At 48.4% G+C, this 16091-nt stretch overlaps 1 protein-coding gene across 1 annotated transcript in view; it reads left to right on the top strand.

Moving 5' to 3' along the window:
• Positions 1-16043, top strand: part of MYO10 (myosin X) — a 210349-nt gene extending 194306 nt beyond the window's left edge. The window contains exons 31-41 of the mRNA XM_032415456.1: positions 1486-1628; positions 1898-2092; positions 3811-3968; positions 6439-6562; positions 7048-7345; positions 7940-8147; positions 8948-9084; positions 9858-9978; positions 10361-10813; positions 13066-13257; positions 14568-16043. Of these exons, the coding sequence (XP_032271347.1) occupies positions 1486-1628; positions 1898-2092; positions 3811-3968; positions 6439-6562; positions 7048-7345; positions 7940-8147; positions 8948-9084; positions 9858-9978; positions 10361-10813; positions 13066-13257; positions 14568-14669 (2131 nt within the window). The 3' untranslated portion in view covers positions 14670-16043. The remainder of the gene's footprint in view (positions 1-1485; positions 1629-1897; positions 2093-3810; positions 3969-6438; positions 6563-7047; positions 7346-7939; positions 8148-8947; positions 9085-9857; positions 9979-10360; positions 10814-13065; positions 13258-14567) is intronic.
• Positions 16044-16091: the final 48 nt, after the last annotated feature.

The raw sequence follows: 16091 nt of genomic DNA, 5'->3' as shown, positions 1-16091 counted from the left end.
AGGATTCACAGAGGAAGAAAATGTCTGCTTAGGAAAACAGTATTCCAGCATAGGGAAGCGTGTCTTTCCCTTTTCTAAACTTGATAATGAACTTAAAAAGGATTTGATTGTAATTTATATGTAGAGTATTAATAAATTAAACCACAAAGATTTTTCCTTCACATTTCCATCTTATCTGTGCCCTTTAGATAGCATGTTTTGGTTTTGTCTTTTTTGAAGGGAAATCATCTTCGTGGATGCCCTCAGGAGTCTGTACTATTGATCTTTGTCTTTATCTTTTCTATTTTTCTTTGCTGCCATTTGAATTCCGAGTAAGAATAAAAATTGGCTTCTGCCTTCAGGAGCATAGCTTTAGAAAGTGAATAGAAATGTATTCCAATGGACAAGAAAAATGGTGCCAACGAGGCAGAATTATGTGGAGTCTTCATCAGCCTGTTGACAGAAGCTCTTCTGAATCATAGACCCTTTATTTCTGGTATCACCCTGCGCCATCCTACACCTGGCTCGGGGACCTTAACAAGTATCCCTTGTCAGTGGCCCAAGATTTTATTCTGAGGGTCAAGTTCCCACCCTCTCTACATCTGTCTCCTCCTAAACCCCTTCTCTGTAGCAGGCTGGGTATATGAGGATCCATGCTAGAACTTTCCATCGCTGCTCAGACCCTTCTCTCCCTCAGGTGCCCTCCTTTCTCCCTTCCAGACTATAGAAAAGTCTTTTATTTTGAAAGAGCCACCCGTCTTTCCCTGTCTACTACAGTCCCATTAATCTTGCTTTTTCTTGAATTTCTGCATCACTTAGCTACTGTAAACATTTGAAAACCTGTAAGAAATCATTCACAAGTCACTAGCTTAAGTGGTTAGATGCAGGAATTAGTAGGAGCAAGGGCCTACGAGAGATTCAGGGCATTGCCAGACAAAGAGATGAGGGAGAAAGTAAATTTCCATTATTATGTTACCCCTGATTGGGAAATGAGCCTTTGTTAGATTGCTTTGAACACGTGGACCCAGGTGGCTTTTAGTAGCAAGCATAATCGAGTGCATAAGATGTTCCGTTTACACCTGTTTACTGATCTTCTTTTATTATTGGTGTCTGACATTTCATTACCGACCCACAGAAATATCATCCAAGGCAATACCCAGAGGCAGAAAGAAATTTACTTTGGAAAGGCATCAAAAAAAATTTTCCCCCACCGTCACCTTACTTAGCTTTCCCTAAACCAAGTGTCATCTGGAAAGTTTTGCATGAAGAAATCTTTCCCCTTCCAGGGCCTTCAGAATGTGTGGCTCCAAGTTTAAAGGTTAATGATGCAGAAAATAAATCTTGCAGAAATGAGCGAGAGTTGCCTTAGCATAAAAATACAAACAGCACTGCAGTTTTCAATCCCTGTGACCATACGCCAGGAAAAAGGCATTTGATCTTGCTTCAGACAGGTGATGTTGCTGGTAGAGCTAAGAGTCTTTGCTTCCTTCCTGCCCTGTCGCCCAGACCCAATTCGTTTGTGATCATCACGGCCAACCGGGTCCTCCACTGTAACGCGGATACGCCGGAGGAGATGCATCACTGGATAACGCTGCTGCAGAGATCCAAGGGCGACACCAGAGTGGAGGGCCAGGAATTTATTGTGAGAGGTGACTGCCACCACGGCTTTGCTTTGTCATGGAGCTCTGTTCTTTGCGTAGATACTGCAGCATTTCCCACGTGAGCAGCTTTTCTGAGGAATTTTGACTCTTGGACTTGCTTTAAAAAAAAAAAAAATCACGTAAGAAGTGGCCACGGATGGCCCTTTCCAGCAAATATGTAGAAGTAGGACCCAGCTGTAAGCCTCCCGCAAATTACTACTTGGTATTTGGGGTTTCTCGTCGTCGTTTTTAATTGACATTTTAATCTCTCTTTCCAGGGTGGTTGCACAAAGAAGTAAAAAACAGTCCAAAAATGTCTTCACTGAAACTAAAAAAACGGTGGTTTGTGCTCACCCACAATTCCTTGGATTACTACAAGAGCTCCGAGAAGAATGCTCTGAAATTGGGCACGTTGGTCCTCAATAGCCTCTGCTCGGTGGTGCCTCCGGACGAGAAGATCTTCAAAGAGACAGGTAACAGGGCCCCGTGCCCGCGACGAGCCTGGCTTTGCTCAGATCAAGGGAATGAGTTTGCTGCCTGGAGTGTGTGCCACGGTTTTTCCCCCAAAAGAAGCTCATTTCTTGTTGATTTATCTTCTGAGGCCATCTGTGGTTAGCTCTGTGGACACTTAGTACTGAACCCATAGTAAAGAAGTCCTGCTTAATTGAGTTGCACAGGTGTTCTTAGGACCACACAAAAACAAAGATTCTCCTGTGGTGAGCTCTTTTCCATCCCTGTGCGGGTGAGAGTCCTGACACAGCCCAAGAAAGCTAAATCCCGACTGTCCCTGAGCTTATTAACCTAGGATAAAAAGCAGTCATGTTAGCTTAGTTTTATTCTTGTCAATATTATGAAAATATTTCTTGATTGAGTTTTGTTGCTAGTTATGATTTTGTGCTTTTTTTTTTTTAAGATTTTTTTATTTGAGAGCGCACATGAGCAGGGGGGCGGGACAGAGGGAGAGGGAGAAGAAGGCTCCCCGCTGAGCAAGGAGCCGGATCTGGGGCTTGATCGCAGGACCCTGGGATCATGACCTGAGCCAAAGACAGACACTTAACCGACTGAGCCACCCAGGTGCCCCGATTTTATGCTTTTTTAAATATAGCTCCTCTGTTCCAAATGACCGCTTGTTTCAGGACACACACACTGCTTGCTTAGCAGAAGTGCTTTCTTCTCAAGGAAGAGGCTAAGGAAAGGAAACAAACAGGAAGGGAGAAGGAGCGTCAGAGAGGGAGGGGAAGCGTTGTCACTCTGGTTCCAGACCCGTGAAAGTGACTTAGTTTCTGCCTATTTTTCTTTCAGAGCAAATGTTACCGTTTATTTATTTATTTTTAAAGATTTTTTTTTATTATTATTATTTATTTGAGACAGAGAGAGGGCGCGAGCACGAGCAGGGAGAGCGGCAGGCAGAGGGAGAGGGAGAAGCAGGCTCCACGCGAGCAGGGGAGCCGGACGTGGGGGCTCCATCCCAGGACCCCGGGATCGTGACCTGAGCCGAAGGCAGCCGCTTAACCCGCTGAGCCGCCCAGGCGCCCCTGTTTTACCACTGATACATTTAATCCCGGGTTTCATTGTTTTATGTTTATCTTTGCATCTCAACCCGAAGCTCCTCGTGTGGGTGGATAGGTGGGTTACCTCGCACACTTGGGAATTCAGCGAGAATTGCTGAATTGCTTAACGAGAAGGGCTCTGAACGCCCGCTTGCCGGGTTGCGGCGTTGCCGGTTGCCGGTTGCGGGGTTGCCGAGTTGAGGGGTTGCTCGGTTGCGGGGTTGCCGGGTTGCCCGGTTGAGGGGTTGCCGGTTGCGGGGTTGCCGAGTTGAGGGGTTGCTCGGTTGCGGGGTTGCCGGTTGCGGGGTTGAGGGCTTGCCCGGTTGCGGGGTTGCCGGGGTGCGGGGTTGCAGGGTTGTCGGGTTGCCCGGTTGCCGGGTTGCCGGTTGCGGGGTTGCCGGATTGAGGGGTTGCGGGTTGCGGGGTTGCCAGGTTGCGGGTTGCGGGGTTGCCGGGTTGAGGGCTTGCCCGGTTGCTGGGTTGCCCGGTTGCGGGGTTGCCGGGTTGAGGGCTTGCCCGGTTGCGGGGTTGAGGGGTTCCGGTTGCGGGGTTGCCGGGTTGCGGGGTTGCCCGGTTGCGGGGTGGCGGGGGGGCGCGCCCCCGTGCGGAGGGTGACGCGCCGCGCGTGCGCTCTACCGCAGGCTACTGGAACGTCACCGTGTACGGTCGCAAGCACTGCTACCGGCTCTATACCAAGCTGCTCAACGAGGCCACCAGGTGGTCCAGCGCCATCCAGAATGTGACGGACACCAAGGCCCCGATCGACACTCCCACCCAGCAACTGATTCAGGACATCAAGGTACGGCGGACCCGAGCTCAAGGGCTGGGTGACGGTAGCTCGCGGATTTCCCCCCACCCCCCCTTGGAACATTGGGATGTCGGTCAAGCTCCATTTTTATTCCGTCATCAAAACTAACTTTTGATTAATTTTCTGTTAGAATATCACGGCTTTTAGAAATCGAAATGTGAGTGCTTAGGTGAAATTTGACACTAAAAGTACTTTGTCTTCAGGGAGGCGTCAGATGTTGCTGCCGAGGCAAACCCGGACGTTAGATGGTCTGTGGTTTGGGGTGTAGGGCTCCCCATCCCAGGGACATGGTGTGATCTGTGTGGGGATGACCTGCTGCCACAGGATGCCCTTGAGCCCTGGGGTGGGGACCTTCTCGGAGCAACACAGTAATTCTCCTCTTACTGTACAGTGACCGGACCACACAGCGGGGGTCACCAGCAGCCTGGATTGGTCTAGAAAACTTGGAATCTTTATAGGCACCTCCAAACTCATAGGAAGCTTCCAAGTCTCTGGACCAACACTGACATTGTTAAATTGTAATTTCCTTTTCATAAAGATGAATTGCTCAGGGAGTATACATTGAACAGATAATTACATGGCAGCCATGCACAGAGATGCCACACTCATTTTTCAGGAATGGAAACAGAGACGTGGAATATTCTGGTTGCGTTGTTCACGTAGCTGGTCAGTCCCTGATGCAGAACCAGGTCAAGGGGATTATTTTTACTGCTGTTCCTCTTAGTTACCATCAGATAGATTCCCAATACCAAGCAAAGAGCTGGAACAGTGACAGAAAAGATTTGAGAATGCTAGCAAGACAGGTGTTTACTGATCTACACCAAAGGAAATTAGCTCATCAGATCCAGGAGGCCAGCTAGATTTCACGGAGGTGGGAGAGGGTCTAATATGTCCATAGGATATCATTTCCCACTGAATTTAAGTTTGCCTGTGGATTCCAAAGTGGTGTGTTTTCTGGGTATTTGGAGCTAAATTCCACGAAATCAGTTATTCTCCAAAACTCTGCAGAGCTTTCCATGAAACCCAGGATGCTAAATACTAGCAATTTCATTTCTAGCATTAAAAAAAATTTGAAGGTTTTTTTTTTTTTGAGAAAGTGAAAACACATCACTGAACTTTCTCTTCAAAGCTGTGTCTTATGTATTCCTATGTTCTCTAATTTGAAATCTGTCATTAAAAGAGTAATAGAATTTTCCAAATATGAAACAGTCCTTTTTAAAAAATTAGGTTGCCCTAATTAAGCCCATACAGAATTGTTGAAATAAAGTTGTTTTTTTTTTCCTGGCTTTCAATTGGGTGTTATTAAAAAAGTTTCATAGTGGAAATTACCACGACAGAATGATTCGTTACCTTTCCTCCAACTTTTCTGTTTATTTAACGTTCTAAAAGGACTTTGCCTTTTTCAAATCCCAAATTAACATTTTAGGAGCATAAGTACATGATGAATTTCTATGAAGGGATCTCTTAAATTTCAGGAAAGAGGTTAGGCATGTTGAACAGTCTCTCTAATAACATATCAACATGTATAATTTTCAGGTGTAGAGAAAATACAGAAGATCAAGTTAAGAACGAAAACAATGTATTAAGCAAATTATAGATGAAAATACATGGTTTGCTAAATGTTTGATGGCTAAATAGCAAAAGAACTTTCATTCTTTGAAGTATATATAATCTCCAGGAGAAAATATATACACATGAAATGAAGAGAATGAGCTGTGTGTGAGAAAAATGTGATTTGTGATTTGTCTTCAAACGGATTATGGGTATCTTCGTGCTTGAAATTTTTTTTTTTAATATTTATTTGAGAGAGAGACTGCACGGGCAGAGGGAGGGGGAGAGGGAGAGGGAGAAGCAGACTCCCCACTGAGTACGGAGCAAGACTCTGGGGTCGAGCTCACAACTTTGAGATCATGACCTGAGCCGAAACCAAGAGATGGATGCTTAACCAACGGAGCCACCCAGGTGCCCCAAAATTATTATTATTTTTAAGTAGGCTGCATGCCCAGCATGATGCCCAGCATGGAACCCAACGCGGGGCTTGAACTCACGACGCTGAGATCAAGACCTGAGCTGAGATGAAGAGTAGGATGCTTAACCAACCACCCAGGTGCCTCCGTGCTTGAAATAATTAATGCTAGATTCTCTAGTATCTCATGGATGCTTTAGACGCTGGAAAATGTTCATGTGTGGGAGAACACAGATGCTGGGGCACCTGGGTGGCTCAGTCGGTTAAGCTCCTACTCTCTTGATTTCAGCTCAGGTCGTGACCTCAGGGTTGTGAGATCGAGCCCATGTTGGCTCCGCTCTGGGCATGGAGTCAGCTTGAGATTCTCTTCCTCCGCCCCTCCCCACCTGCTCGTGCTCTAGAAAAATTTTAGGAAAAAATACAGATGCTTTTGTTCTTGTACACATGTGTGTTTTAGATAAGCTTGCTTGCTTGACTGGGTCCTCTGTTTTCAAGGAGAACTGCCTGAACTCCGATGTGGTGGAGCAGATTTACAAGCGGAACCCCATCCTCCGCCACACGCACCACCCCTTGCACTCCCCGCTGCTGCCCCTGCCCTACGGAGACATAAACCTGAACTGTGAGTGCCCGGCCCCTCCCATACTCCGCGGTGGACACGATTCTGTTCGCCCTCGTCACTCCTTAGCTCGGTCACGTAGCGTTGTTGTCTGGGTGATGCACGCATTGTTGAACTAAAAGAACAATTTTAGAGGGAGGCAGGAAATGCCAGCCCTCCTGCGAACTCAGAGGTGCCTGAATTTACTAGAGAACCAGATCCTGAGAGTCTTACATTACAAATCGGGAACCTGTTTGGCAACCGACCAACTTTTTAAGCAAGCATTTTGTAGAATAAAATAGTTCAGTTATATAACAAAACAGCATAACTTGCCCACCTCTGTGTTTTGACAGTGTTGTTCGCCTGATTCGAAGGTTCAGGGAACGTGGCGAGCACCGCGTCACGAAGCTGCCGTCTGTCCCCATTCCTTCCCCTTGGGTGTGTGCTGCTCAGATTGTAGCATGTCCAGGCCCTGCATGTAAAGGCTTCTGTGTGTGTTCTTCTCCTAGTGCTCAAAGACAAAGGCTACACCACCCTTCAGGATGAAGCCATCAAGATCTTCAATTCCCTCCAGCAACTGGAAGCCATGTCTGACCCCATCCCCATAATCCAGGGCATCCTGCAGACGGGGCATGACCTCCGCCCTCTGCGGGACGAGCTGTTCTGCCAGCTCATCAAGCAGACCAACAAAGTGCCCCATCCGGGCAGCGTGGGCAACCTCTGCAGCTGGCAGATCCTGACATGTCTGAGCTGCACCTTCTTGCCGAGCCGGGGGATCCTGAAGTACCTCCGCTTCCATCTGAGAAGGTACGAGACAGCCCGATCCAGGCGCTCACTCAGGTGCCATGCGGCCCCATGGCTCGGAGGAAGAGGACGGGAAACAAGATGCCTAGTGTGGTCGCACTCGTGGGTCCCTTGAACCAGCCAACACAGGGTCGGTGTCCTCTCTAAGCCAAGCCACACAAGGCTGTGGCAGGGACCGGGTCCCTTTCAGTGTAGTGTCCTAACATCTAAGATGTGGAGTCCATTTAATTACCACCACCTGTATAAATGGCGGCGGGGCGGGGGGGGGGGGAAGCCTGGATATTTGGATCCAGATCAAATAGGTAGAAACATTCTGATTCAGACTGACGACCCATGGAAAAAAGATTTTCATCCAATGGTATGAGACATGGCTCTCAGCAGCCTGCAGCTGCTCCCCATCCAACCCTGGCTCACTGGGATTTTTTTTTTTTTTATTGTTTGCATTTAAACAAAACCTGCACAGAAAGTGGCTGGTGTTTGCTCTGCACCATGGGGGGCCCCCTCGGTGCCTTCGTGGGCAGCGCGCTGAAAGCATCGGGCTCCCAGACGCCAGCCAGCCTCAGTCTAGCAATTAACAGTGAAGTGTTTGTCTCCTAGGATACGGGAACAGTTTCCAGGAACCGAGATGGAAAAATACTCCCTCTTCATTTATGAATCTCTCAAGAAAACCAAATGCAGAGAGTTTGTGCCTTCCCGAGATGAAATAGAAGCTCTGATCCATAGGCAGGAAATGACATCCACGGTGTATTGCCACGGGGGAGGCTCTTGCAAGATTACCATCAACTCCCACACCACAGCCGGGGAGGTGAGGGAGAAGCCCCTGTCTGATACCTAATTGCGATGCACACAAGTCAGGAAGGTTGTACACGGTTAGGGGGGCTACCGCGTAGTTGTGACGTGCATAGTGTAGCAGCTCAATAAACAAGATGGAACCTACACCCAAACTCACGTATCGAGATAAAAATATGTATCAAAGATGAGTAGAAACACAAAAATTAAGCTGGTGCCAAAATAGCTGAGACCTAATCCTGCTAATGTAAGAAGCAGGTGCGTGTGGGTTTATCATAGCATCTCTCCAATAAGGGGTCTGTGTTTGCCATGCAAATATCTACAATGATGTGTCAGATGAGCACATTTTTTTTCCTTTTTTAAAATTGAAATTTAGCATTCTAAAACCAATTGGCTAAAAGGAGTAGGGCAATAAAATCCAGAGAAGCTTCTGGCATGGAAAGGAGAAACATCGGTGGAAGCCATTGTTTCTTGGAAGTTGATGAATGTATCCGATGAAAGAGAGGGCTTCAGTTTTTGTGTGCCTTTCCTACTAGTATGGGTTTGCGAGAACTTTGCCTGGCGTCTGTCTCTACCAGTGGGCAAAATGCTCTGCATTCTTTTTTTTTTTTTTTTTTTTTTTTGCAAAGACAAGAGAAATCTGATTTCTAGGGAACAATGGAAAAACAGCACTTTTGAAATTCTGGGTGACCACACATGACAGTGGGGGGAGCTGCTTGGAACCTCGCGTGTCGGCAGCTCGCTGGGGGCTCTGGTGAGAAGGCACATTCCAGAACCACGTGCTGGAAGCTGAAGACCTCGGGGTGTATCTTACAGGTGGTGGAGAAGCTGATCAGAGGCCTGGCCATGGAGGACAGCAGAAACATGTTTGCCTTGTTTGAGTACAACGGAAGCGTCGATAAAGCCATTGAAAGCCGAACCATCGTAGCGGACGTGTTAGCAAAGTTTGAAAAGTAAGTTCCTTCTCCCTGGAGTGCCAGCAGATGGAATAAATTAAGAGCAAGAGTTGAGGATCTGAATTTCCATTCGTTTTTGGCTTCAGTGTGCATTTGAGTTCCTATTCTTTTACTTGTGTTGAAGCACGTTTAATTTTTCATCTCCCCCTGCTGCCTGTTTTTCTTAATTCCTAGATGAAGCCCGTCTCAAGTAAGATTCAGCTCGCCATTGTTTTTTTACCCCATTCGTTCAGTCCCCTGTTGTACACACTGCCTTGGAATTTCCTGATTCTAGGCTTTTCACTTGTCATTGCTTCGAAACGGGGCCAGAGACACAAGCAAACTCATACACTCTTCAGACTGCATTTTATGTCTCACGCACCTGTGATATTTGATCTAGGACTTTATCCCCTAAGTAGCACAAAAGGTATTCCTGTTCAATATAAACACAGCCTCCATAATATTCGTGCCGATTTTTGTAAATATTGTCGTTTATTTGAGGGTTAGTAAAGGGAATGAAGATAGAGCCTTTGTTTCTTTTCTTGCTATGGATTCAGCATAATGTTTAGCCGGTACTAATTTGCCTGGGGCCTGCAGAAAATCCTTGTTAGCACAGTGTAATTGAAGGCTGCCCATTTGTTGTCTTAAAGTGAGACCAAAATGAAAGCATGTTTTTCACTTCTGGCTAAATACAGTTAGTAAAGAATGAGTCATCTAAAGTCAATTCCTTGTGGCACCGAAAGGCCATTTCTCCTTTTGCTTTCTGAACCTCCCCTGCCTTCTGTCCATAGGCTGGCTGCCACATCAGAGGTGGGGGACCTGCCCTGGAAATTCTACTTCAAACTTTACTGCTTCCTGGACACAGACAACGTGCCAAAAGACAGCGTGGAATTTGCGTTTATGTTTGAACAGGTAGAAGAACTTTCAGAAACGGATTCCTCTGCTGGGGAACAGGGGTGAAACCTGTTCACACTGTTCCTAAGTTCGTGGTTGGTCCGGAGGGGTGAGGCATGGCGGTACATTTCCCAGCATGCCCATGGCGGCTGCTCCTTCATGCATCTCTAGAACGAAACCACAACACATGCTGTCTGAGGTCCTGTGCCAAGACCTGTTCTAGCTGGGAGGAGAGAGATATTAAGGGATAAAATATGTGTTAGATGCCGTCTGTGCTGGGGAGAGATTTCAAGCAGCAAAGCAGGGGAGGGTACAGTTGTCAGGGAAGGTGACATTTGGAGGGAGATGCTGATGGATTTTGGGTCACACACCCCTAACGTTGCTGCCTGCCTCCTTTCAGGCCCACGAAGCGGTTATCCGCGGCCACTACCCGGCCCCCGAAGAGAACCTGCAGGTCCTTGCTGCCCTGCGGCTCCAGTACCTGCAGGGGGACTACTCGCTGCACGCCTCCGTGCCGCCCCTCGAGGACGTCTACTCCCTGCAGAGACTGAAGGCCCGCATCAGCCAGTCCACCAAAAGCTTCACCCCGTGCGAGCGGTTGGAGAAGAGGCGGACGAGCTTCCTGGAGGGGACGCTGAGGCGCAGCTTCCGGACAGGGTCTGTCGTCCGGCAGAAGGTCGAGGAGGAACAGATGCTGGACATGTGGATCAAGGAGGAGGTCTCCTCGGCTCGGACCAGTATCATTGACAAATGGAAGAAGCTGCAGGGAATGGGCCAGGAACAGGCCATGGCCAAGTACATGGCCTTGATCAAGGAGTGGCCAGGCTACGGGTCGACGCTCTTCGATGTGGAGGTGAGGACTGACGGCTGCTTCTCGGTAGTGCGGCCGTGGCCAAGTACATAGGGCGGGACGACAAGATAGAACCTTTGCTCTCTAGCCCCTTTTGTTAGAGCAACACCCCCACCCTCCATGCTTTATCATTAGCACACCCTCTCATCCACCAAAAGTTTTCTCCTCTCTTGTAGTAAATGCTTCCACTGTATTAGGAGTGAATGGAAAATTAAGAGGTCACCTATTCTTAAGTAACTTCTTTCTTACGGAAGCCACAGATCGATCCAATTAACAAGTGCTGGTAAAAATCAGCATTTAAAATTTAAAAAAATTTTTTTTTAGAATTATCTACATGAAATTAGAAACTTCGGATACAGTTGACCCTTGAACAATGCAGTTGAAAATCCGTGAATAACTTTTGACTTCCTAAAGTGTAACTACGAATAGCCTGCTCTTGACCGAAAGCCTGACCAATAACGTAAACACTCAATTAATACATATTTTGCATGTTACATATTACATACATACTGTATTCTTACACTAGAGCTAGAGAAAAGAATATTGAGAGAATCCTAAGGAAGAGAAAATACATTTACAGCCCTCTACTGTATTAAAAAAAGAAATCCACCTGTCAGTGGACCCTCGATGTTCAAACCCATGTTGTCAAGGGTCAGCTATACCTGGATTTTACATTTAGTTTTTTCCCCATGAATATCTGTTTGCAGGGAAGAATTTTTTTCACAAATGGAATTTAGCCATTAGCGGTAACCCATACTGATTCATATCCCCCTTTTTTTTTTAGTAGACCATTTATTTATTGTTAAAGGTTTTATTTATTCATCTGTCAGAGAGCACAATCGGGGGGAGCAGCGGGCAGGGGGAGAAGCAGACTCCCACTGAGCAGGGAGCCCGATGCGGGACTCATCCTAGGACCCTGGGATCATGACCTGAGCCGAAGGCAGACGCTTCACCAACTGAGCTGCCCAGGCGCCCCTTAAGTAAACCATTTACTGAAAGGAAGTCTTACCGGTGCTCTAGATCAAGGCTTGGCAATCTGTGTGCCATATCCTGCCTGCCTTCTTTTATCACGATTTATTGGAACACAGCAATATTCCTTCCCGTCTCTGCCTCCTCCGGCTGCTTTCACACTAACATAGCAGCATTGTGTAGCTGTGACAGAAACCCCGTCCGTGGCCCGTGACACCTAAAATATTGCCTCCCTGTCCCTTAACGGGTAAGTTTGCCAGCCCCTGGTCTAGATGAGCTTTCAGTTTTCTTCTCACAATCCCATTCAGCGTGTTTGGTATCTGATGGCTTTTAAATGACGCTCTCTAAAAATCTAAGTATTGATTATATATTCCAAGATCCCTTCGTGGATTTTCATTGGATGCTATGTTTGGTTGCTGGGTTGGTTCAGTTAGGTTTGTTTCTAGGTGTAAATCAGGGGCTTTGTACAACACCTCTTCTTCTCGGTGTCACTAATGTACATCCCTCGTACCCACTTCTCATCCCTGAATTGGGGCTCTTGTTTCCCAGCACCAATCCATGCAGGAAGCCCGTCGTTAAACCAATGACATTCCTGTTAACCTCCGTGCACACAAGAGGTCATTGCTGCCTCTTGTCAAGAATCCTGTTTTCCAGGACGTCTGAGCGGCTCAGTTGGTGAAGCGTCTGCCTTAGCTCAGGTCATGGTCCCAGGGTCCTGGGATCAAATCCCACATCGGGCTCCCTGCTCAGCAGGGAGCCTGCTTCTCCTCCTCCCCTCCCCTCCTCCCCTCTCCCTCTGCCTGCCTCTTCCCCTGCTTGTGCTCTGACAAAATCTTAAAAAAAAAAAAAATCCTGTTTTTCAAGAGGAGCCAAACCGCTCAGCAGAGAGTGATTCTCTCTGAGAATTTTCCTCTGATCCTAGATTTTGTATTGGAAGAATAATGATCCAAAAAAAAAAGGACCGGAGGCAGAGCTAGGAATAGGAGACTGGCTTCTGCTGCTGGGTTTGCTGGGGCAGCCGTTGTCAACTTCCCCCGGAGTAAGGTTATCAACGGGTGGAGTCAAAGCCCGATGTCAGGATTCACCGATTGGGTTTTCCAAATGCCCAATATGGGTGAGCCAGTCAGAGATCAATCAGGCCTCCATGGGGAGACCACATGTCCTCTTTCGGTTCCCTGGGCACATGCACGTGTTGGATGCGTATGGTGTTCTGCACAGAGTGCCTGACTCAGCCTCTCCCACGTTCTCTGTTTCTTACTGCTTGCTGATGGGCCTCTGGTCCACAGTGCAGGGAAGGCGGTTTCCCCCAGGACCTCTGGCTGGGCGTCAGCGCGGACGCTGTGTCTGTGTACAAGCGTGGGGAGGGAAGACCGTTGGAAGTCTTCCAGTACGAGCACATCCTCTCTTTCGGGGCGCCGCTGGCAAACACGTACAAAATCGTGGTCGACGAGAGGGAGCTGCTCTTTGAAACCAGTGAGGTAAGAAGCCAGCCACGGAAATCATTTGTGGCCTTGACAAGAGAGAGAAACGCCCCATTTCCTGATGCCTTTGAGTAATTTTGGCTGTTTTGCTTTAAAACATGAAAATACAGCATGGTGGTCCCTTCCCAGCTGTCAGTGCCCCGAGGGCCAAAATCGAATCCTCCCAAATTTCTTCTCTACCTTTGCAGCCGAGAAATTTGGTTCCATTCTACCAGTGGGTCTTACCCACGGAGGAAAGGAAATGATTTGGATGTCCAAAATATATATAGCGTGGCAAGGAAGCCTTGTGCCAATCAGCAGATGATGAAGGCAGAGAATCGCAGCTGGAGGGAGCAAGGGGCATGACCGCCCGGGGCGTAGCGAATCCTGGCTCACAAAGTCACCCAAAAAAAAGCCTCAATGTGTGTGCCCTCTGCTCCAAAGCTTAAAATGTAATCATCATCATGATAAACCAAAAAGCCTAGTGAGGGCTCCACTTAGGGAGCTGCCGGCAAGCAGAGGTAGAAAATGGAAATGAATGACCCACCAGCTTGGCTGCTGCTGTGAAGTCCTGGGGAGGCGGCCGGGAGGGCGGGGAGGCGGCAGTCTCACCGAGGCTGCGGTGCGGAAGGCGGACTAGGCTAACGGGAGGGGAGCAGGGACAAGGAAGGGGCTGGGCCTTTGACCGGAGGGTCCCAGGCGCCCGGCTGCCAGGCTTGGCCGACGCCAGTAGACCGAGGGAGCCACCGTGGGGGTCTCTGATGGTGCTGGTGTGATGCTCGCGACTGTGCCAAGTGACGGCGGTGGGACTAAGAGGGAGCAGAGATGGGGGAAACAGAAGCGGTCAGGACGCCTTAAGAGGGATGCAGGCCAGGGTGAGGGGGGCAGCCCCCCGCCCCCGCCTCGCTCTGTGCTGCAGCTGCGTCATGGGGCGGGGACGACACCGAGGAGCAGTGTTTACCAGCTGTGATCGTGGGCTCGCTCGTTCGCCAGTATTTTAAGCGGGGATGTAATCCCAGCCCTGGTGACACCAAGTGTCCTCAGGTGGGGTTTGTTTGCTTTTTTAATGTGTAAAATCTGACAAGTGTACATCAGGCGGAATTGTCGTTTTCGTGTGAAAGAACCACCAGGTGGTGCCCACCGTACTCGGAAGAGCCCCGCTTCCCCTGCCCGCTGACTGGGAAGAGGGAAAAGCCGCTGAAGGTTCGGTCCGGGACAGAACCGGAGCCGTGGAGTCGCGCGGCGGGCGGCTGGCTTCGGCCCGGCGACCGGCCCTCCCCTCCCCGCGCCCCCGCTGACCGCGCGCCCGTTCTGCTTCCCCCGGGCAGGTGGTGGACGTGGCCAAGCTCATGAAAGCGTACATCAGCATGATCGTGAAGAAACGCTACAGCACGTCCCGCTCCGTGAGCAGCCAGGGCAGCTCCAGGTGAAGGCAGGAGGGAATCCCCGGGTCTCCAGCTTCCCGAGCGGCCGCCCTCTGGCCTGGGCCGGCGCCTGCGCAGAGCCGGGCGGAGCCGCCCCGCCTCCCGGAAGTCCCCCGCCGGAGGGCGGGGTCTCCGAGCGTCCTTCCGCCCTCTCAACTTCCGCGAGCCTGTATTAAGCGGTCAACCTTAACAGTCAGCCCCGTTTGGAAAGCTTTACTACTCTTAGATGTCACATGCCTTAAAAAAGAGAGGACAAACCCCCCTCCCCCCCGCCCCCGCCAAAGCAGCCAGAAGTGCCTTAACGTGTGGACTCAACACTAACTGACCTTAACTGTGCTACTGAAGGGAGATGCCCCCTCCTGCCATCTTGGGGGAGACTTAGAAAGCTTGGACGGGGAGGGGCGTTTATCCATCAATTCTGCACTAACCTCCCAGCCTGATTTCCCTACTTTGAGGGAAGGTGAGGGAGCGGGGAGGGGGGACAGAGGGAGCACAAGGGGACAGGATATTTTAGTCGGAGCGCTGCTGGCAGCCTTCCCTGTGGACGTAGATTAACTTCTTTGTTTCCTCTTTCACGTCTCTGTACTTGCCTGTGCATGCATGTGTTCATAAACTCATCACTTTAATCATTGTCTCATGAGCATTAAAAGCAAAGGGAAAAGAGGATGTGCAATGGTGTAAACAGTCTGTCTGTATATTTTAATAGTCCAGAGTTCTAGTCTTCAATCGTTACTTTATAAGGTGGTTTTATTAACAGACCAGAATCTTGGATTTTTCCTGTCTTTGCTGTATTTCAAAAACCAGGTTTTGACTCCATTTTGTTTTACCTGTAGCAAAGTCTGCACTCTGTGTCTGCTGTATTATAAACAGATATGCAGCCCATACAAATAATGGTATTTATAAACCACTCTGACTCCAATGCTGTTTTTAGAACTATATGAAGTCATTTTGGAGTCTTTAGTTTCTAAAAGATTTAAGTTAAAAAATTTCTTTGAAGGTGAGTTTGTATCGCTCCAGGTAGATGACCATATGACCACGTTGGGTATGGTGGAAAGAAGCTTCATTCCCCAGGGGTATAATGTGCGAGCGAATCTTGAAAGGACCCTGACCATATAAATGCCGAGGCTTTAAGAAAATACATTTTATCCCAAGTTTATAATGATAGTCCAATAAGGTGCCTGTAAATAAATCAGCATTTATGACCAGAAGAAAAATAATATGGTCCTGGACTTTTATTTTTATATGGAAAAAAGTTGTAAAGACTTAGGCCAACTGAGTCTGCCCACAAAGAAAAAAAAATTGCCTTATCTTTCCGGGACAGCCCTGCGAAATCCTTGTTTGTTGGCTCAAAGAAAGTCTGACAATAAAAGATATTAGCTATCTTGCAGTGTGTTTTCTTGAGCAGGGGGACCTGAAATACATCATGGG

Source organism: Phoca vitulina, unplaced genomic scaffold (assembly GCF_004348235.1).
Source record: "Phoca vitulina isolate PV1807 unplaced genomic scaffold, GSC_HSeal_1.0 scaffold17, whole genome shotgun sequence".
Lineage (NCBI taxonomy): Eukaryota > Metazoa > Chordata > Mammalia > Carnivora > Phocidae > Phoca > Phoca vitulina.
The sequence above is the reverse complement of the archived record's forward strand: the minus strand, read 5'-3'. Positions and strand labels throughout refer to the sequence as shown.